At 40.9% G+C, this 24,022-nt stretch overlaps 1 protein-coding gene across 4 annotated transcripts in view; it reads left to right on the forward strand.

Annotated features, from left to right (window-relative positions):
* Positions 1–24,022, forward strand: part of FRMD4A (FERM domain containing 4A) — a 386,584-nt gene that overhangs the window by 264,135 nt on the left and 98,427 nt on the right. For all 4 annotated transcript variants that reach the window (XM_066592026.1, XM_066592028.1, XM_066592025.1 and 1 more), the window contains exon 5: positions 15,920–16,004. In XM_066592026.1, the coding sequence (XP_066448123.1) occupies positions 15,920–16,004 (85 nt within the window). The remainder of the gene's footprint in view (positions 1–15,919; positions 16,005–24,022) is intronic.

The following is a 24,022-nucleotide window of genomic DNA, read 5'->3' on the forward strand; positions in this document are numbered from 1 at the left end:
TGCTGAAGGTCATAATACCAATACCATAGTATAATAGAGTTATAGTGCAGACGGCTAGCAAAATTGCAAATGTTAAGATTATCTAAGAAAATATCAATTGTCCTACATGTGTTATTTAAAGAAAAGGCTATGCCATGTATTTTGACTCACAAGGCAAGCAGTCCCATGATAACCCCTTGCTGGTGTCCTTAGTCCAAATCAGCAAGGTCCTCCAATGTGCAATAAATTATACAATAATAACAATTGTTTAAAATGGAAGTAAAAAGGGGCATACATTTGCTTTTTATAGCCAGGGGGTCTTCAAAGTCATTTTCTGTGGTGAGCCCAAGGAGTCTCAATCCAATCCTTCTCATGTATAGATACTTGTGTGCATACACTAATATAGAAGATCTTGAAAGATGATAAGGAAAAGCTAGACATGACTTCATAGTCCTGTAAAATCAGTCATTTTTAGCCCCCTTATGCTCAAGGGCCCTGATTCTTAATAGAGATTGCTTCTCTCTAATTTAGTAACCATCCATATATTAGAGAATGAAGCTTATAATACAGTATTTGATACTTTTTCTGTCATTTATAATACCATTTAGAGCTATCTAAAGTCCATCACTTAATTAAAGTAGCAAAAATCAGCAAGTTGAGCTTTGTCAAATGTATACAGATGCTGAAAGAATGTGTGTGAAGGATCCAAACTCTAATCCTATAACTAGCCTATCTGGGGAAAGGAGTCACAAGTTAGGAACACACGCTGATGACCTGCATTACCATTCCATATCTCTCCAGTGTTTACACTTGTTAGGTGGTTGACCCTTTACTGTTGTTCTCTTGTATATCATTGTGCACTAATTAACATCCTGAGGAATCCTGAACTCGTTAACCCGTCAGCCCTTTCACACTGTACCTCATGCACATAAAGTAAACTGGAGAGCTGATTATATAAGTTTGTTGCATGCTTTCCTCAAAAACCCTTCTAATGGATAACAGGCGAGTGATTTGCATGTTTGGAATTAAGAAGGAAAAGATCATCAAAAATGCAGACAAGCAATTATTTTTCCGCAACATCTGTTTCCCCTTGCACATGTCTAATTGCACACTGTTTGAAGGCTGCCATCGAGAGATTCTGCAGAGTCTGGTTTCTACAATGTAAGCTGAGATCAATAGGATGGAGAAATTGTGAGGCTGGTGCTTTGCCATTGATTACAGTTACTGCAGAATTTTCTATTTTAAGACAGTTTGATTCTGTGAGCCAAGGAATATCATCAGCAGTAAATGTCACCCTCTATCTGGTGTCAATGCATTAACACCACAGTTGTGAATATAATAGATCTGGAAGATGGGAAAAGTGTTGGCAAAAGGATTTTCTCTCCAGGAATTTTCCAATCATGCACATTTCTTAAACATATGAAGACCATAATAGCTTTATTTATACGGGGTGTAGTCAAAAAGACTGATCCAGTGCTACATCTCAACACTGTGGCATATATTTATATGCCACACCTTTCTGCACATGGCACAGCTTCAGTCCTTCCTCCGGCTCTTGCTCTAATCACTGTACGCCCTGCGCCAAGTGGAAAGAGTGAAACTATGCCATGTGCGGAGCGCTATAAGGTCCTGCAAGTGTTTTACTGCAGATGAAAGTAGTTAGTAAGGGAGGACCCAGCAGTGGCAGGGAGGGACATTGGGACACCTGCCCAAATCTGAGACTGTACCTCCAAATCCAGGATGCATGAGACCCATGATTTATAGTCATCTTGTGTAGCTTGGAGACTCATTGATGCAGCTTTAGTACAATCTCAATATAATGGAGCCCAAGACATACATAGAGGAGCAAAAATCAGCATAGGGCTTGCTCTTCATGTTGGTTCATGCCATCTTGTACACCACCATTCCACAACAGGTGGGCAAAGCACTTGCTCATAACCCCCTTAGACTTTGTATTCTTGCAAGGCTCTTAGTACTAGTGTCCTTCCTACTTATAATAGGTTGCTATGATGGGAGGGAGGACAGCAGTCATCAAGCACGCACAGAAACAATATATGTACATACATATATTAGATTCTACCCACGTCTGTGTTGTGGCTTCTGTGCTGTATTTGTGGTACAATAGATACCAGATGCATCTGAACGATCCAAGGAAATTATAATGGAGTCCATCAGGTTCTGCTGGGATGTTTGTCAAGTGGGGGAGGGGGGGGGAGCGGGTATAGCACTATTTTTGCCATGAAAAAAATGACAGAATTTGTGGTGCCTTTTATTGGAATTCTATTATTGTAAATTCCTCTAGTGACCAGACAGAATATGTTTGATTTTGTTGTACCCTGAATTAGATTTCTGAACATTGAGTTTGCTGTGCTTTCTTATTGTCCTTTTTTAACAAGACTTCCTGCTTTTACCGACTTGACAATCATTTTACTTCTTGACTCCTTAGATTATATGGCTTTCCAATTTGGCATCTTTACTTGACTTACCATATCTGCATTTATTACTCCTTTATAGCACCTGACATTACTGCAATGTCATCCTATGTGTGTGCATAACGCAAAACATGATTTGTGACCATTATATAACTTGCATCCTGTATTTACCACCTGTTTGCGCCTCTGCAGGCTGTATCTCTTACTTTCAGAAAGCAGCTGCTGAGTCTTGTCCTCCTCCTTCCCTCTTCTCTCTATAGACTTCTATGGGCAGAATGAATCATCACCCTTCTTCCCTTCCTGTGTTCCATCTTATTATTTCTGCTACTACTTCAATTAACCGCAGGCAATGGACAGAAAGTTAAAAGGAAGGGGGACCCTTAGTGACAAACACATTAGTGTTACTATTTTGTACAAAATATGTTTATTTGAAAGCATTCTTCTTTGTATTCAAACTTTATGGCCACTATCTTCCAGACTATAAGAACTGCACTGCCCCTTTTGGAGAAGGGTAGTAGTGCAACGACAACTACTCTGTACACATTTATTGCTCCGGGCAGCAGCTGGCACATTTTATGTTCCTTGACTATTATCCAGGAGTCCGCACTAAGGTTGAAATATTGCAGCATTGGTGTTATTCCTGTGGGCACAATATCAATCTCCTTTGTGCTTCAGATTGTGCTGAATACATTGTATTCCCAGGTGATGAGACACTTTAATGTATTTTCCAGTAGTGCGCAACACATAGCATAGAACATCTAGTTACTCATACATAAGCCATGTTGTCAGACATTATCTCTATTAGATTTCTAACATGTAAAACTGTTATTCATTGGCTAGTGATGACCTGTTTATTTCATTATCCTCATGGCTATGCTTTAATTAGCCACAACATTTTAATTACAATTCCTACGGGAATATGGGTCAACACCATGAATCATCAGGCTGGCTACACTGTAGACAAGCTGGGAAACAATATTTATTTGTGCCTAGAGTAATCTTCGTAATATTATGTAGCAAATGATGCTTGCAGTAAGTGCTTTAAGACAGTTCCTGAGTGTTTTATGTTAGCACAGAAGTAATGACTCTCCTTGTGCATTATCTGGCGCCTTTAAACACCGACCTCTGTTTTATTGACTAATTATTATAGTAAGTGATATATATGATTGATTTTATGGTAATAATTGTTTTATAATACAAATACATAGTGTGGAAATCATAGAAAATACATTCTTTGGAGAAAAAAAATCCAACACCTAAAAGAAGAAGTAGTGTTGTAGAATTCGCATACAGTTACATTCCAGGCAAATATGAAGATGATTGGAGTTGTGGCGTGATTAGATGAACGGTCTTGTCACCTGAGCCTCTAAAAGTAGTTTCAATCTGGGCCTATAAAAAGGCTCTTAGAGGCTCATTGCGTGTAGTGGACCTATTCTTCTGCTTGTGTAGAGCTTGTTGGCCACTAGATGCCTCTACGACGCAATCAAAGAGATTTTGCCCAGTTAACATAGTTTGAGAGCGAGCGCATTATTGGAATAGAAGAAGCTGAATTGCCCGCCATCGGGACCGTTCTGACCAGACTGTTAGGGCATGTTGGGACCAGTGGATGCATGATGACATACACAGAAGGCAACCAGGCTTAGTATGCCCTTGACAGACCACTAGTAGAAAGGATCATCTTATTCTCCGACAACCAAGAGCAGCTCTTATTTTTTTCGGGTGTTTTCCATCCAGAGACAGCTGACCCCATCGTTGCAGGCCCCTGTGTCTGTCGGAACCATTTCCAGGCACATGGCTCAAGGACTTTTGGTCTCATGGCGCCCATTATGGATACTGAAATTGACACCCATCGTCACCTCCGTTTGCAGTGGTATCATGAATGACGAAACTGAACTGCTGCGTAGAGTCCAGGTTTAGTTTGGCACTGATAACGATTGTGTTCGTGTTTGGAGACCTCGGGGTTGCGCCTCAATCCTGCATTTGTTGTGGAGTGGCACACTGCCCCAACTGCTGGTATGATGGTCTTGGGGGCAATCACATACGACAGTAGGTCATCCCTAGTAGTGGTATGAGGGACCATGACAGCTCAGCGATATTTATCCTTCAGCCACATGTGTTCCTCTCATGGCGGCTTTCAAGATGCATTTTCGAGCAGGATAATGGTCGGCCGCACACAACAAGGGATGCCTCCACAACATTGCCACACTTCCATGGCCAGCTCGTTCATCAGATTTATACCAATAGAATATGTATGGGACCATGTGAGTCACTAATTTCGACAGCCTATGAGTTTGCATGTAGAGACGACCCAACAGGGTACTAAAGCCTCACTACAAAGGTTCCATTTTCCACAATAAATAATACTTTTATCTGATATTATAATCACTTACTAATATCAATGAGGCAATCCCATATACAAAGTTTCATTCGATTCTGATAACTTCTTCTAGATGCTTGATTTTTTTCGACAGTGAGTGTATCATAAATTGTGAAAACCTAACGATTTCCAGTAAAGAGGTTTTGCAGACTTTCAAAAATGTTATCCATTTGGGCACAAAATTGAAAAATAAACTTTACAATACACTTTGCTCCTGCAATTCAACTTCAGTTCCCTTCCGTTTGTGTTGTTTACCCTCTGCTTCTCCAGTTGTCCGTCCGGGCATACTGAAGTTCCACCCATATTAATGGTGTATGGACATCACATCAGCAAGCCTGGAGGGAGAACAGGAATGTCAGGAGACTGAAGCTGATATGGTGTAATAAGTATGTTACAAATTTTGTTGTTGTTTTTCTTTTATGAATTTTGAGCCCCAACTCATATATTGTTAAATCCATAAACCCCCATTTAATAGCGACGTTCTGCTGTTTTCATTTTACCAAAGGAGCTATCTTCATAACTGAGAGCTTTAATGACCTCATAGAGTAGGACCATAACATAACCCTTATTACTCATAAATCAGGATATATGGAACTTCCTGGTATATAAAATCAATGAATGAGCATTGTCCACCCAATGTAGGTGTTTTTTTTTATCTTGGGGAAGGAGGGTGGGTTACGGCAATGCAGGACTTACCCCACATGGCCTACACGGACATAAATATAAAAGGACAAATATACACACAATTTACTAATGCGGATAACACACTATATTAAAACAAGGAAACTGACCCTAAGCAACTGATAGGAGAGCACCCTGAAGAGGGTAGCCTCACATGAGGAATCTGGGGCGCAGAGGAAAAGCAGGAACCACCAAATGGACCAGAAATACTTTCAGCAGAGGGTCAGACAAGAGTAGCCAAGTGTCAGACTGATAGTAGTCAGACAGGTATACAATTGAGCCCCATTTATAGCCCATTGACTGACCTGTAATGTGACCTCATTGGTCAAAGCTCTCTCTCAAGTTCCACACCACAGACCTGTTCAGAAATAGAAAAAAACGTTATACTTGTTTTTAGTTCAAGAGGAGCTGTCAGCATTTCTGTTATTTCTATTTTAGTAAATAGTAGTATTCTCCTTCAACAACAGCCAGGGGCCTTCTGAGGGCCCCCAGGGCTGCCATGAATAAACTGCCTGTCAAAATGCAGCATAATGTTACACTGTGGTATTATATTATAGTATATGAGCGATCAAACGATTACAAGTTCAAGGCCTCTATGGGGACTAAAAAATTATTTTTTAAGTAATAAAATGTATTTTTAATTATTGCAAAAATAAAGAAAGGAAAAGTTAGAAAAAATCTTTTCCCATATCAATAAAAAATAAAAGCATATTTGATATCACTGCGTCCATAAAAGTCTGATCTATCAAAGTAACACATTATTTATCCCGAATTGTGAACGTCGTCAGAAAACACCAGAATTATACATTTTTCTTCATGTCTTCTCCAAGAAAAAATTGAATAAAAAGCCATCCAAAAGTCACGTAAACTCGAAAATGGTACCAATAGAAACTGTAGAACGTCTCGCAAAAAATGAGCCCCCACACAGCTATATTGCTGAGGGGAAAACATAAAAGTCCTCATTCTTTGAAAGTGAAGATGAAAAACTGAAAATGAAGGAAAAAAATACCCACATCCTTAATGGGTTAGGGTGTGTCACAAACTGTCGATCAGTAAGGCACTGTATTACCGGCAGATGTCATAACAGTTGGATGTTGGCCTCCGAGCAGCAAACATATATCACTGCAATAATATTGAATATTCTGAAGTATCTGCATGCAGCTTTATAAATGATATAAATGATCCTGCTCATGGAGGCAGCAGTGTGTCTACTGGATGTGTTCACTCTTCCCACCAGCGGTCCTGATTCTTTTCTGATTGTTTCACAGCAACACATTCATTGGTTCATTTAATTAACTTTCAGAAACCCCCTTTTTTTAAATGATTGACATTAGTGAGTTAGCTGTATGAAACCTCTTGATATGAGCAATAGGAGCATCATTTCAGAAACACATGAAAGTTGGCGTATTTCAGACACATATTGTAGCAATATTCATTTTGCAGTTACTATCATGCAGGTTTGTTTTTCCTAAAAGTGGTTGTAGACTTACTAAGAACTATAAGTATGAAATGTCAGATTATATAACTGGCATTTCATGATTAGCACTGCTGCCTCAGTATTTTAGTTTTCAGTAGGTTCTTACAATATACTTCATATGTCTGATTAAAGGTCAATTCTATTATTTGAAGAATTGAGCCAACTCATTGTATCTCTTTGAAGGTTATTAGAGCTCCGGCACTTATATGATCCATGATTGTTTCTGGTAAACATCATCTGCATGTTCCTGTGGTAAGAAGGGGAAACCTTAGGCCTCTTTGACATGGGCTACAAAAGCGTGAGATTATGTAGCGATGCGACATCGCCACAAAATGCATGTATGTGAGGCCCATGGTTTCCAATGGGTTCTTTCAGGCTACAAAACATCTCTCATGTGAAAGAACCCATTGGAAACCCTGATCTTCACATACATGCACTTTGTAGTGCTGTCGCATCACTACAAAATCTCGCGATTTTGTTGCCCGTGTGCAAGAGGCCTTATACTTACATACAAAGAAACTATATGCAGCATTACAGTCAGCAGTTACCTCTTTTATTTGAGTTGCTCCCTTTATAAGATGCATTGATGATACAAAAGAGCAGGAAAGCCTCAGAGAAATAATATTTCTGGCTGCTTTCCTATCAGTAGATACAAGCTATTTATCAGTTTGCCTCACCATAGGGGTGCTTTCACGTGTCCCGTAATTTGGTCACAGCTCATAAAGTAAATGCGGTATATTAGTGAACTTGTCAAACGGGTTCAGATGGGGGCTCACAGATGTGGCTTCATGCCATGCAGCAGGGAGAGGAGACAAACTGGAACACACAAGCAGTCCATTTTCTGGCCGCGAGTAGAGCGGGGTCATGCAGCAGCAGTTGCAGGCCTCACCAGCTAGTACAGCCAGTACGTGTACCTCACCCTCTTAGCAAACAGTGAATAAGCACTTTTAGCTGCAGCATCTCACACTTTGTAACCCTTAGGGCCATTCTGGTGTACTTCTTCAACTATCAATCACCAGGCACATCTGATCTCCTTCACTTCTGGAACTGCATTGCCCTCCACCATGACCCCATTCCACAAAAGTCAGCACATGTCTTAAAACATAAAGTTGCTAACATATCAAATAGAACAATCTTTAGCCACTAGGTGGCAGCCTTTCCCCACTAATACTTTTTAGTTGTTTTAAAAGTCCAACAAGCAACACAGTATGTAAAGAGGCTACCCCTCTACACCTCTACAGATTGCTCTACATATAATAAATAGTGCATGTAGCCTGTAACTAAATGTCAGGTCTCATTTAAGCGCTGCGGAATAAGTTGGCGCTATACAAATAAAGATTATTATTATTATTATTATTTACTGCAACAGGATAGTTCTGTGATTATTTAGAAACAACAAACATGGAAGATGAGTATACTGTATATTAATCAAACTAAATAGTTCTGAAGCACGATATTTTAGAAAGATAATGTGATTGATAGATTGATCGATGGATAAGACCTGTTTTTGTACCTTTCTTAGTATAACAGAACACTGTGGAATAAGTTCCCAATAGCATGTAATCACTAGCTGCTCCATCTCACTAATGGAAGTTAGCAGAGAAATCATAAGAGGCCCTTTTGACTACATCCGTTGAACTCATTACTGTCTATGCTTTCTTAAGCAATTATATTCTAGGTCACAACTGCAGACCAGAATACTTATTTACAGGCTCGTTAATAGGCCTGTAATAGCTTGTTCCTTTCAGGACTCCATTCATTGTAGTTTGTATATGTAGCCTTTTGTAAATATATTTTGATGGTCATTTAATCAGGGGCTGCAGAATATTATAAACTTCACAGTGAAATGTTCACATTCACCCATCTATGTTTATGCAGTTATCAGGGGCGTAACTAAAGGCTCAGGGGCCCTGATGCAAAACGTGAGCTGCCCCCCCCCCTCTATCTGTATCTGTACCCGTACCCATACCTAAACCATGCTGCACAGAGACATAACTTGAAGCTTCTGGGCCCCAATGCAAAACCTGTAACAGGACCCCAAACTATAATGCTTTATTCATAGTACTGGGCTCCCTATATGGAGAAGAGAGGGCTTATGGGCCCCCTAAGGCTCCTGAGCCCGGGTGCAACCGCATCCCCTGCATCCTCTATAGTTACGCCCCAGGCAGTTATCTAATCTTTAGCATCTTTACTCACCATAACAAGACATAAAACCATTGGCATGAATATACCAGAGATGGTGATCAGCGTCTTAAAGAGGTTCTTCCTGAGAAGACATTCATCACCTATCTACTTGATGTACTCCAGCATCTCCATCAGCCTCAGCCTTTGAATGGAGTTGCAGTGCGCATTCTCAACACCACTAAGTACAAACCAATTCTCACAGTGGTTGTTCATTGAGGGAGGACAAGAACGTGGGATTCTAATCTAGTAATAGTTGGGGGTTCCAGCAGTGGGGTCCACAGTAGAGATGAGCGAACACGTTCGGCTCCGCCCCTTTTTCGCCCGAACACCGAACTTTGCGAACACCTCGGTGTTCGGGCGAAAAAGTTCGGGGGCCGCCGTGGCAGCGCGGGGGGGTGCGGCGGGGAGTGGGGGGGAGAGGGAGAGAGAGAGGGCTCCCCCCTGTTCCCCGCTACTGCCGCCCGCGCCGCCGCGCATCTCCCCGCCCCCCGGCGGCACCCGGACACTTACGCGCGAACACTGCAGTGTTCGCTAAAGCCGGTGTCCGGGTGCGGATGTGTCCGTAACGGACACGTTCGCTCATCTCTAGTCCACAGTTATCATATATGTGTTACCTGATCTATGGATAGGTAATAAATGTATTTTCTGATCATGCTATTCAAACCACAGGCATCATATTATAGAGGGGTAGGAGCAGATTGATATATAGTTTTATGGGGAAGATTTAGTGTAACTACTGAAGTAATTTAGTCATTTTAACCTCTGCTCATTTTAGTGGTCCAGTGGGCGGTCCTATCAATATGATTGGTTACCTTTAAGGTCCATTTACACATCTTATTTATCAATACCATTTGTACAGTTTGAGTGATTCTACCAATAATTGCTCTGTGTAGAAGCACAGAATTATTAATAGTAGATAATAAAACGATCCTTTTATTGTTTAGTAAATTGATTATATATGCATGCAAATTGTTTTTTGACTTGTTCAATGCAAAGTGTGAATAGAATTTTTCTACTGTGTTTGAACTGTTTTAGGCTATGTTCACACAGTGGATTTCACCACCAATCCATGCCAATTCCACATAAAGCCCAGCAAAATCCAGGTCTAAAAGTGGACCCTTTTTTTTAATGGCGATCCACACCATAGGTTATATGTCATATTTATTTTTCACTCGTGCGCTTTAATTCCATGTTGCGGAAAAAAAGAAGTTACATTTCACTTCATGATGCAGATTCTGTGCAGAATTCGTGTCAGAAAATCAGCACACAGATTTGTCCCATTGAACTGTGGAGATTGCACCAGCTGCATGTGAAAATCCGCTCCAAAAAATCCATAACTTGGCTGGTGAATTCGGCTGTGGACTTTGGGGCAAATGCCATATCGGATTTTTTGATTTCTCAGATTTCATCTCAGACTTAATTTGCTTGGATACTGTTTGTGTGGGATGACAAATAAAAGCCATTTGAGGATATCATCTGTGCATGAATGTGGACTCCCAAGCAACCCTTTAGGCCCATCTACACGCAATGATTACCGCTCAAAATTCGTTCAAACGACCGCAAATGAACGATAATCGTTACATGTAAGCCATACAAGCTGCCATAATACACTTTTCGTCTGAATGATGATTTTAAGGTGCACTTAAAATCCATAATTCAGCCGCAGAGAGATAAAATATCTCTCAAGAGACTGCATTATTATGTGTTTAATCACACCTTGTACTCTGCAAACAGCTCCCGGAGGCCCATTTACATGCAAATAAGGATGATAAAGTGTTAATGGACATTAGTGTCCATTAACACTTTATGCAAAAAGATTGCTAAAACTTTCAATCTTTTAATCTTTGCATGTAAATGGGCCTTTTGAGTATTTCCTGCAGTGGGTGACCTCCTCAATCCCCAATTGTGCTGAAGGATAATAGTAATCACTAGATTGCTGGTGGCAGAATGCAGGGTTATGCCCCTATTAGACAAGCTGATTCTCATTTAAGCAGGTGATGTCACCCCTAACTCGTTCACACTCCTGCAGCCTGTTTAGACTGGCAGACCATCGTTGAGAATCTCTCCCCTCTCGTTCAGTGTTTTACATTCCTACGTACAACACTAAGTGGGAAGTGTTTAAATGCAACGATAAGTTGACAAGCCAACAAAGATTCTTATGCTGGTTGAAAATGGACGACAAATGAAAAGTATACGATTCGCATTCGGTTCTTGACTCATGTCAAACCGAACAATTATTGCTCACTTTTACTAGTTTTTTTTAATGATAATCATTTTGTCTAAATGCAGCATTAGTTCCAGGTGTATGTGAATCCTCAATGGCTCCATAGTTACCCTATTTTTAGCTTCACAAGCATAGTGTCGGTGACCGAACCCGGGACCTCCTGCACTCCAGTCAGCACCTTTCTCCACTGCTATCCAGCCCTTGGACAGTTCCCTTTCTGAAACTTAGCTGTGTTCCTGTAACATCTGATCTAGTCTTCCAAGCCTTGATCAAACTCTACTTCTGCCTGCTCCTCTGCTATTCAACGGAGACCTCCTGTTGCTGACCTCTAGCTTCCCTTCTGACTACGCTACCTGTCTCCTCCATCTCTACTACAAACTGAGACCTCCTATTGCTGACTCCTGGCTTTTCCCTGACTACTCTCCAGAGTACTACACCTGAGGGTCCACCCTAGTGCCTGAAACCACTACACATAGAGCATATATACGCAGATCACCATGGGCTCTCTAAGCACAGTAAACGGTAGTATTTTCCAAGAATTGACCATCGTCCCCAGCAGAATAGGCCAATCCCTCTTACAACAAGAATTTGGGATTCCCAAATTATAATGTATACAGACAAGATGACAAAAGAGAATGTGCCTCTATAATTTTATTCTGGGTTGAACAATTCTATATATTTATGTTCAGCACCAAAGAAAGGAAAACAGAACTTAACCATGACACACTGTATACACCATTAGGGCTGTATACGAACATAACAGAGCTATGGGGAAATATAAATGGAACTTCAGATTTCATCAAGTAAATATAAAAGACCACAAGCTGCATCAGTATGCCAGACAACATCAGAGTCTTCTTGAGGAGTGCAGGGGAACCAGCACTTTTGAAGTTGCTGTAAATTTGCTACCAAAGTAGGCTCCCTGTCTGTGATGTCTCAGATGATTTTTTTGTTCTGATGTCAAGTTATTGTGAAAGTGCAGTCAAATCGCATCTGTGATTGTGTCTTCATAACAAGGCTTCCTTCATCCTCCTGGGAACTCCTTATCTCCTTGACTCTCGCTTTCCCGACACTGGCAAAGTTAGTCTTCAGTCTGGTGTCAGCTCCCAATAGAGGATAATTGTGTCTGCGCCGGTCCCTTCCTCCCTCCCCTGCTGTCTGTGTGTGCATGGTAAACACTCTCCTCTAGTCACTCCATGATCATTTTCTTGCATGTATTACGCTGTGCTAATTAAGCAGATGCTATATATAGCATGTAATAATAGTAACACTCTTCTAACGAAGGGATGTGCGTTGTTACTAAGTGTAAAAATACAGCTTTGATTTTTAATGAGTGTCTGTCTGCTGCAGACTACAATTAACTAAGCAAAACAACAGGAATCTGAATGTATCCATTCATCTGCCCAAACATATAACAGGGCAGTAATTGGGGTTATGTTATTGATGTCTGGGGTCAATAGAAGAATGATATGAGAAGAATTCCCTGTCTGTAGAATGCAACTGAATTCATTGGCACTATGAAAAAGAAAAGAAAAAAAATAATGAAATAGTGCAAATCCGTACAATATGTACCCATTCCAGTGAGCGAACAATACATATTCTGGCAAATTATGCTCTATGGCATCTAGTAGCCTCACTTCGGCAAAGAATAATTGTGTATATCTATTTTTTTACAAGCCACTAAAACATATGTATGGTAACTATCTGCGATTGGTAGCCTCATTCTATTATCATTTGGTTATTTTTTAGTTTATAGATTTATTTTGCTCATCTATTTTCCTTTTTCTTTGTTTTTTAATTGTACTTTTTGTTTTAACAAAAGGAAAGGGTATTCCTTTATTTTTGAGTATTTTGTTTTGCCAATGAAGTGCAAAGATTGCTAAAGAAAATACACCAGCGCCACCTACTGTTAGAGCTACGGTATTACTCACAACTCAAAATAACATTTTAGGCTGGATATTTTGTAAAGCAAGTGCAAAGGGCTCACTCACATGAGCGTATGTTCACTGCATATTTGTGCACACGTAATATGCAGTACTGATATCTCACAGACGGTCATTGTGGCGCTCACACAATGCGCACACAAAATACAGTCACAAATAAAAAAACAGGACATGTCCTATCTTGGTACATATTATGCATGGATGCCTGCTAAGATAGGCTATGGGGATTGAATGTACGCAGCAAGTAGGCATGTACGCTTGTGTTAGTGAAGCCTTAGACCAGATCCACACAAGCGTATGTGTAATTGCATTTAATTTGTGCCACATTTTTGCAGAATGAGCTAATTGCGCACACAACTGCTTTTTTACTGTAATTTTTGGTCGCACAAAAAATATGCCACACTGCTCTCAGCCATTGACATTACCAAAGTGCCGGAAAATAGAACAAGCAGATTTTTTAACAGCCGAAATTCAGCCATGTGAACAAACCAATTGAAATCAATGGGTTCTGTATTCTGCGTATTGCCCTCATGTTGTGCTTGCAATTACTCTCATGTAAATCGGCCTTAGATGAATAATCTCATTTTCTAGAAACTCTGTGAACAAGCTATTCCATTTCTGTAGGCTGTACAATAAGAGGACATGCTCAGCTGTGTGATGGGTCATTTGTGTAAACCTTGCAAATGAAATAGTAAAGGCCCATTTACACGGAGCGATGATTGCTAAAGAATCGCTAAAAGGTGATCGGTTTAGCTATAATCATTGCACCTAAATGTGCGCCAATCGTGCACGTTTTGTGCACTGCTAGCTGATCGTTAAATTCAGTCCAACCTAAAAATCGTCATTCAGCCTTATCAGCAGTTCTCCACAGTTAGTGCTGATAGCATTGTTTCCCTATGGAGAACAAAGGAGCTGAATGCAGATAAGAGCCCTCCGGCTGTTAACTGCTTTCAGCTAAGGCTTCATTTGCACGCTAATAAGCTACTATGTAGCTGAGTAGCTACTTAATAGTTTATGCAAAATGATCGCTCAAAGCTATCACTCAAACTGTCGGTTGAGTGATCTTAGAGCGATCATCGGCCCGTGTAAATGGGCCTTAGTAAAGTAGTCTTCAATAAACATTTTTTGCAATGGTTTTTAACAAAAAGTGACTGTGTTTTTTCACAGTTATTCTTTGGCGCTTTAAAATGCAGGAAGAATTTAATTAACATTTTTTAAAACACAGGCTTTTTTTTACATGTTCCATGAGCTATTTAAGGCATTTTTATCAACTGTCACATGTGGTTTTTCTGCCGTTTTTCAGACCCTAAAGAGAAGTCAATGAATAAGTATAAGAGAAAAACATGATACCCATAGCAGAGGGTGTTTAAAAAAAAGAAAAGAAAAAGAACACTGACTTAAAAACACTCCAAACAAGATGCTTTAATATGTATTCTTTTATACTTCAATATAGACTTTAAAGTAAAAAATGTACAAAACAACAAAACTGTTACGTCCATGACAAGTATGAAACCTGTTTGTACATGGCCATACCCACTGCGACACTTCTGAGGAGCGTATTAAGGGCCCTTTTTTGTACCTGTATTGCAGATGAATGTTCTGATTGCTGCTTGACTGACCCAAACTTACAGCATCATAGATCTCTATAATGCTGGCAATTTGATTCACTAGCCTGTGCTCAGTCCAGAACACTCATCCATAAGGGCACTTTTACACGGGCCAACTATAAGGAAAAAAAATTGCTGAAATGAGCAATTTTAAGAAATAGTTGTCCTGTGTAAACGCAGGATCTGACATGGAACTGAGCAAGAAATCGATGATTAGTTGTTCGTTGCTCCGTTTCAAGAAAAACTACTAAAAAGCAACTTCTCACCCAGTATAAACAGGCAGCCACTCATTTGATTGAATGGAGATGGGCAGCCAGAAGTGATCCCTGGCGAGATCTGCCCCCATTCACTGAATTACTGTTGCTCCTTGCGCCTGAGCAATAGTCATTCTGTGTAAAACTACCCTAATGTGCACTCAATACACTTTTCTGAAAGTGGTCCACGTAACTTAATGCACTTGAGAAGTAATGGATGAAGTTCTGGCAATGCAGATGGTTGCACTGGCAAACCTCTTTAACATTCAGATGACTCCCATTGGTCTTTGTAAAGTGTTTCACATGTGTCCCAAGTAGCTAGTGGGGGAAATGTTCTATGTGAAGTTATCTAGAAGATATAGTTATCATGATAAAATCAGTGGAGGCAAGAATAGTAAAGGTATGGCCAGGTCCACCCTGTGCACATTGCAGAGGGATGACATCATGCTGTACATTGGTTTTGTGAGATGGGATATTTGACTTACTGGGTGACATTTCATTAGGCTCCATCAATTTTGCCAGTTCATTTTAAGAACATGTTCAAACATCCCATTAGTTCAGCACTCTTTGTCCTATACCAAGATGTCTGTCTGATGGGTTGGCGGCAAAATGCATATACAGACACCCATGTGCCATCTTTCATATATAGCCTACAAAGCTAATAATATTTGCATTAGTTCAGTTTAATACAGTATTTTTCTATCCCAAGCCTTTGTCTGTGTGTTATTCATAGTTTATACATCTTCTGTTCTGTATTACAGGTTCTACATTGAGAGCATATCTTATCTAAAGGACAATGCCACTATTGAACTCTTCTTCCTCAATGCCAAGTCCTGTATATACAAGGTAAGAATACATTGTGTGTGGAACAAACCACTGCCAACATCACTCCACAAGGCTAAAGTCTGGAATGTAGCACTTGCATTGTACTCTGATTTAATGTTGAATTGTGGCACTGTGCCCCACATTGTGTTCAACTTCCTGGAGTGTTTATAAGAAAAGGGATCAATGACACCATATAAGAATGTCAGCTTCACCTGGAATGTTTACAGCAATAAACATTATAGCAATCTGTATGCAACATGTATGATGCCTGTAGACAGTGTGGATCTCCAGCGCAAATGCAGATGGGGATCCGCTGATTGCCGGACGGCAGCTGAACTACACAATGACATGTCCGGATGTTGGCTGGCAATCGACAAAGATCTGCCTGCTTTCATGGAAAGAGATCTGGACTGTGTGCAGCAGCCTTATAATAGGCATGCATTGACTTCAGCATAATTGTGATATCTGTGATCAGATATAAATGATTTAACCCCTTTCCAATCCACTGTCTGACGTCTTCAGACATTCTGAATGAAGGCTGTACAGCTCCAATGTCGGAAGACGTCCGGCAGGGTATTCTTACTGTATATTACTGGTCGCTCTGTTGCTGGAGAGGCCCCTGGCATGTCCCATACCGCAGTACTAGCTCTAGCCAGGAGATGGAGCCATTATATAATGGCAGAAAGAGAAAACCCCCTAGGAAACCCTGAATCAAAAATTGAATTGCAAAGGGTTAACATCATGATGGCACAGTGCTTATCACTAGTGCCTCGCAGCACTGGAATCTTGGATGGAAATCCAACTATAGGCAATATCTGAATGGAATTTGTATGTTCTCCCTATATTTGCATGGGTTTCCAACCACACTACAAAACATTCTAAGGATATGTTCACATGTTGCAGATTCTCAAAATACAAAACCACATGATGCAGATTTGCTGGAGATTTTTTCCTCTTATTTGAAGCAGTGAAAATCCACAGCATAAATTGACATACTGCAGATCTATAATCCACACTGCAGGTCAATTTACAATGTGGATGTGGACAGATTTCTTAAAACCCCATCCACACTGTTTATACTGTAAACCGCAGCATTTCCAATCCATGTGAATATATCCTGATACTTGAATTTAAATGTTCAGCTCCAGTGAGGACGAGGCCCTGCATTAAGTGAGTAAAATAAAATAACCCAATCACTGGAGAAATGTATATGATCTTTAAATTATTATCATATAATGGGGATATATAGAGCAAAGCACAATTTTCAGTAATTCACTGTAATAACCTATTGTTCATGATGCAGAATTATTGTTTCTCATGGTAAAATCAAGTATTAAACATGTTGTATAAACATGTCCACCATCTCGAAAAAGTAACATTTTCTGGACATGCAGTAGCTCTCATTGCCCACTAGATGACAGTAGCTCCACATTCAGTTTCCAGAAGGGAGGGTACTAGTTTTAAGATGCATGAACATACAGCTCATGTATTCGATTTAAATATGTAGCTGCAAATAAGCAGCAGCGTGAATCATTCCATGTATCATATTAACAGACAAGCTAAGTTATAGCATTTGAATTAAAAACAAAATCAGCCGGACCCAAGAAGGTGAAGCCTGTACGTTGTTGGATTACTGTACATAGATGGAATGTTCATTATAGATTGGGACTGAAGATTTATATAATACAAGCCTGATAATAAAGAATCTGCAGGAACAAGATGCTCATGCAGTGGACTTTCTGTAATAATAGTGTGTATTGTTAAAGGGATGAGCATTCCAACAGTTAAGGTCCATTTAGACGGAACGATATTGTTCCAAAAATCGTTCAAACAAACAAAAGTGAACAATAACGCTGTGCAACAAAATTTTATAAAATTTTCGTAACAGAAAATAATTGATAGGTTTCTGTAGGCTTAAAACCTGCTGATTACACGGGTAAACCTGAATAATAGCAGCACGTCTCATTTTCAAGCTATTTAACCCCTTAATGACCAAGCATTTTTTCTCGTTTTAAAAAATCGTAACTCCTTTATTTATCCATCGACGTCGCTGTATAAGGGCTTGTTTTCTACGGGCCGAGTTGTATCTTTCAATGGTGCTATTTAATGTACCATATAGTGAAACATTTTTTAAAAGTTCTGCCATCTTTCATTATAACTTTATTATATGGGTCAGTATGATTACTATGATACCAAACTTCTTTTGGTTTTTTTGTTTTTGCTGTGCTACTTTTATTTTTTTCAAAAAGATTTAATTTTTTTAATTATTTTCTGCTGCCATTTTCTGCACGCAATAACTTTTTTATTTTTCAATCCACATAGTTGTGCTAGAGCTCATTCCTTGTGGGACGTCCTGTAGTCTGCGTTATTACCATTTCGGAATACATACGACTAGAGATGAGCGAGCACGCTCGGATAAAGCAGTTACTCGAGCGAGCATCGCTCTTCTCGAGTAACTGCTTACTGGTTCGAGCAGGCTCGGGGGGGTGAGCAGGGGGCAGCAGCGGGGAGAGAGAGATCTTTCACTCTCTCCCCCCCCCCCCCCCCCGCGCTACCCTCCGCCGCCCCCCGCTCACCCACGCCCCTTGCTGCCCCCCCGAGCACACTCGGACCAGTAACCAGTTACTCGAGAAGAGTGATGCTCGCTCGAGTAACTGCTTTATCCGAGCGTCCTCGCTCATCTCTACATATGACTTTTTGGTCGCTTTTTATTGAATTTTTTTCTTGGAGACAAAAAATCGCTCTGGAAAGCGTTCACTGCGTTCCCCGCGGGAGGATTATCGCTGCGGGGAACGCAGTGAAAATTCGCCCGTAGACAGGAGGCCTTAGGCTGGTTTCACACGTGTGCTGGGGAATCTGCTTTCCTGCTCCATTCGCGGAGCAGGAAAGGGGAATCTCCATGGCTGAACGGATCCGTCTTAGGATGGAACCAAACAGAATGGGATCCGAATTGAATAACCAATGGGATCCTACATGCCAAAGTCCTACTTGCTCTAAGTGCTCTCTTATATGTACTAGCTCGATGACTTGATCCATAAGTTTCCAGTATGTTCGTGTTATGTATTACAACCTCTCTGAAAGAGACTGTATAATGGCCAACTCAATAAGCTTATTCTCTTGTTCGTTATTAAATTTTGTAATTATTTTGAAAAATCTCTTCAATAAAAATTGAATGTTGAAAAAAAAAAAAAAAAGATCCGTTTGGTTTCTGCTCAGCTGCCCAGCTTTTAGACGGAAGAAAAAACGCTGCGGTACTTTGAGCCGGATCTGTGGTGGAATCTACGACTGGAGGTTCCTAAGTAGATGTGAAACTGGCCGTATCCTCTCAAAGGTTTCTTTGTTAGAATGAACATTACAGAATTTCAGCACTGCTGATGTTCGGTTTTTTTAAAGGGGTTGCCCAGGATCAGAAGAACATGAAATAGTGCCACTCATGTCCATGAGTTGTGACTGGTATTGCACCTGGCCTACCATCAAGTGAATAGCACTGTGTGGTCTTGTTTTGGGAAGAAAGCAGCCCTGTTTTACTAGAAAACTGCATTAAATGCCATTTAATATCATGCAAGACGTAACTCAGACGATAGCCGTGTATTTAGTAAAATCCTACATAATGTAGGGGACAGTTCTTTTCAGTGCTTTCTATTACTTAACTTGTGATGGACTTGACTTAATTGTGATATATCTTCCAGTCCATTGACTAGGGCCATGTACAACACATGTCTCCTGCTAAACATTCTTCTACATAAGGCGGAAAATATCTTATATGCAATAAAAGAAATGGCCATAACACAAACTAAACAGAAGGACAAGAAATCTTCTGGCATTTGTTCTCATAAGGATTCTCCTGGCTCTGAGATGGAAGATGAAAGTCTGACTAGTGCTTGTATCAGTGGAGTTTGTCCAGGGCAGGGTGCTCCTCGGGGAGTGCGGGTACTTTCGAACACAGAGGACAAGGTCACAGAAGAATCCCAGCAGTTGCTTCTAACAATTACAAATATGCCAGAGAGTTCTTGCCAAGAAGGGGTAGTGTTAGCCGGAGTCCATAAAACTGACATTCCTGTTGACTAAACACTATTGTCTTAATACAAAATGTTGCTTGGTAGAGATAAGCAGCTTCCTGACACTGTCAATGGGGAGCATTATTAGGAACTGTACATGGTGTCTGGCTGTTTCACGTAGAATATTCTGTACTACCAAGCAGCCCACCCTAGTAACCTTCTAATGAGCACATGCTACTGATAATCCAGTTCTTGAGACTAGGGAATACCTTATTGTCTTCTCCTTGCTATAGATAACTATTGCCCCCTTTCTGCAACTATCAATTGAAAATCAGTAGTTTGATTTAGTTCTCTATATCTACTTTTAGGGTAGAAATATGCAAGATTCCAAAGGGTCCACAAACTTTCAAATACCACTGTGCTTGTTATGCCTGATGCGGATCCTGATATGCTACATAACTCAAGGATTGTGCCTTTGATGATCTTTGCATTAACTACAGATGGGAGATGGTATAATGCCTCTGCAATGCTCCGATGGGAATGTAACTTCCCTAGAAGTCAGCACCCTACCTTTAAACACCAGGGTCACAGGGACTTCATATATGATGGTGTTTGTCCCAAACTGAATATATTTATGGCAGAAAACTGTGTGTCAGTTTTCCTTGGAACCTTTAACAATGATTCCCTAATACAGGGAAAGCCTGCTTTCTACAGCAGTGGGAGCAATCCTCTAATATACAGGAAATTGTAAATTCACCCGCTGATGCATCACACATCCATCAGCAGACACAGCCCTTATTATGGATTCACTGCGTGCGTGTTGTCAGAAGCTGTTCTCATAATAACATGTCAGGTGGTTGTCATTTAAGCAATTTCCAATTATACCGCGGTCGGTTCTGCAAGTGGACTTGCATTTTAGACACATATATTATCTAGAGTCTTGTTAGGCCTGGGGCAAGTGTCCTGAATCCCAAACTCTATACCTCAAATTATTTTGCAGAAATCCCATGCAGCTACATTATCATATGATCATGCCTACATGTTTTACACTACTGTTGAGAGCAATGCAAGAGTTGGCCAGCAGGGGGCACTCTATGTAAATTGCATTGCAAAGCAGTACACTGACTCACAACCACAGCCTTGTGACCCTGGCAGGAACTTTAGTGGGAAGGCATTGTTTTAATGTTGATGTTGTGAGGGTATAGTGACTGGCACTGTTCAGGGGGCACTGTAGCTGGCACTGCTATAGAGGCATTGTGGCTGTCTGTTATGGGGGTACTGTGGCTTTCACATTTATGATAGCATGTTGTTAATACTCTGGGGTATTGTGACTGTAATTGTTATGAGGCACGATGGTTGTCATAGTAAGGCCGCATTGTCACACAATGTAAATACTAAGGATATTCTGTAGTGGATTTTGCTGCAGCATTTATAGTACAATTTCAAAAATCTCCCACCTTTGGAAAGTGTTAAAATCTGCATCAGATTCACAACAAAAGCCATGGCAAAATCTGTGCCATTTTAGGGCTTCTTCACATGGCTAAAATATTTGCACACTTAGCACACAGAATAGAACCCATTGGTTACAATGGCTTTATTCTCATCAATGTATTTTGCACACAGTAAAAAGTTGGACCTGATCTGTTTTCCTGGGTTTCGTGCAGCAAAAGTCCCATAGAAGTCTATGGAAGGTGTACAAATGCCCAAGGGGAGGAGAGTGACACTGCGCAAAACGTGGGGAAAAGAACACACCTAGACCTTATTAGCCTAAAATAGCCATTAAATCCACGAAAGGGCGTGTCACGCGCATGTGTGAACTGGACCTGCGCACGCAAAAAGTACAGTAATATGTGCTGTTGTGCACAAGTCAACCTCTTTAAACCTTGTTCATATGTAAACACGCTCCTGTGCTGCGCCAAGCGTTTTTGCGCATAGCCTTGTGTGAAGCCGCTCTTAGGTGTGGATTTTTCCAGTGCGTATTCCTTATGAATTTGCTGTGGCTTTTCCACTGTGAAAGGCGTGCAACACATATGCTGCGTAAGAATGTGGCCTTATGAGGACCTGACTCCTACAATTATAGAGGCACTGAGGTCTATCACTGTTACGGGGGCGCTGTGACTTTTGCCTCATTAGACCTTAACTTATGAGGATGCTGCATGTTTTACCAGTCTTGTCCAACCACTGACTGCACTTTATAGAGTAGGCTCAGCACTGAGATGCCAGATAGAGATTTAGATGTAAGATGCATTATAACTAGAGATGAGCGATTATACTCGCTAAGGCACATTACTCGAGCGAGTAGTGCCTTAGCCGAGTATCTCCCCGCTCGTCTCTAAAGATTCGGGGGCCGGCGGGGGATGGGGAACCGCGGGGGAGAGCGGGGAGGAACGGAGGGGAGATCTCTCTCTCCCTCCCCCCCCCCCCCAACCCCCCCCCCCCCCCCCGCTCCCCTTCGCAACTCACCTGTCACCCGTGCCGGCCCCCGAATCTTTAGAGACGAGCGGAGAGATACTCGGCTAAGGCACTACTCGCTCGAGTAATGTGCCTTAGCGAGTATACTCGCTCATCTCTAATTATAACATACATCTACGAGGCTGTTACCAATACAAATTTGTCACTAGTATACTGGTGATTGGGACTGGGATAGTTACTTGTACTGGGTCTGGATCTCAGATCTGTTAGGACCCTGACACCCCTGGATGTGATGCAATGGTAATACTTTGTCTCAAGTTTGTCACAACAAAAGTCCAAAGCATCTACTTTCTGTTGTAAATATTTTTCTCCTAAATTACACTCTGCTAATTCTCTACAATCAGTCATTGCACTGAGATCCCCAAGCCATGGGGGCAGTTTGAATAAAACAACTGAGACGTTGGGCTTTTAGTATTTAAACACACAGACATGACATATGGAATTGGAATTCATGGAGCGATTTTTTTATTTCATGCAGGATATGGCTTTTAACAAAGAACAATTGCAGGGTGTTTTGCATGCGTGAAGAATACAGATGCAACATGGATGTAAAAAGTACATATACGCACCAATAATGCTTTTTTCACATACCAAAAATGCATATGCCCATGGGAATGAGGCCTAGCATTTTAGGGGGCAAAACTTGATTAATGCAGCATTCATTGGGATATGAAGAAAAAAAACTGTTGTGTCTCCAAGTGAAATGGGAGGCATTACCAAGGTATAGAATGGACCCACACATATGAGATATTTAGACCATGTGCATGAGCCCTAAATATCATAGCCAGCACTTTACCAGAAGTTTTGTTTCTTGCCATATGTATTAGGACAATATAAGGACATCTAACATGAAGCCCAATACTCCATTGCACAGCTTGGTACAGCAGGCTGTAGCTTGTTTTTATCCATATTAATATGGAAGGTATCATAGATATGTTCTGTCTTCTATGCTCACATCCCCTAATCGCCTTCTCATGATCAGAATATGAAGAGCTGCAGCTGCTCTTAGGAGATCCCCATCCGTGACCAGTGTCATTGACCTTGATGGGAAGGTGCAGGTTTGACTCTGAGATTTTTAAATAAGAGGCTTATAATAGCTCAAGAGGTTGTTAATTAAATCAGGACCATGAAAGAACAGAGCTCTGATTGTCCTTCTCTGGGAAGCAGCCTCCATGACTTGCAGAGGCCTTGAGTGAGAGGGGAACGGTCTTGTAGGTGGGGAATGGTGACGGGATGTCATTACTGGCTGCTTGCAGCTATTCATGGGAACGCTGCATCCTGTGTTCAGAGGCATTCACTGTTTGGGTTCTCAGAGTTCACTGATCACCTCTTCAAAGTTCAATGCACTATGTGAAAAGCGGGATTCTTACAGAAGGCTTTATTCAAAGTCACATACATATTTCAGTAGGATTTGTTGTATTGTTGTTTGCTTAGACCTATGTGTTGGTCTTTACGCCAGAACGTCACTTTATTTAGTGTCACTGCCACTGCTTGTATTGAAGTTGCTCTGGTAATCAGAGGCGTAACTTGAAGCTTCTGGGCCCCATGGCAAAATCTGTAACAGGGCCC

This window comes from Eleutherodactylus coqui, chromosome 2 (genome assembly GCF_035609145.1).
Source record: "Eleutherodactylus coqui strain aEleCoq1 chromosome 2, aEleCoq1.hap1, whole genome shotgun sequence".
Classification (NCBI taxonomy): Eukaryota; Metazoa; Chordata; class Amphibia; order Anura; family Eleutherodactylidae; genus Eleutherodactylus; species Eleutherodactylus coqui.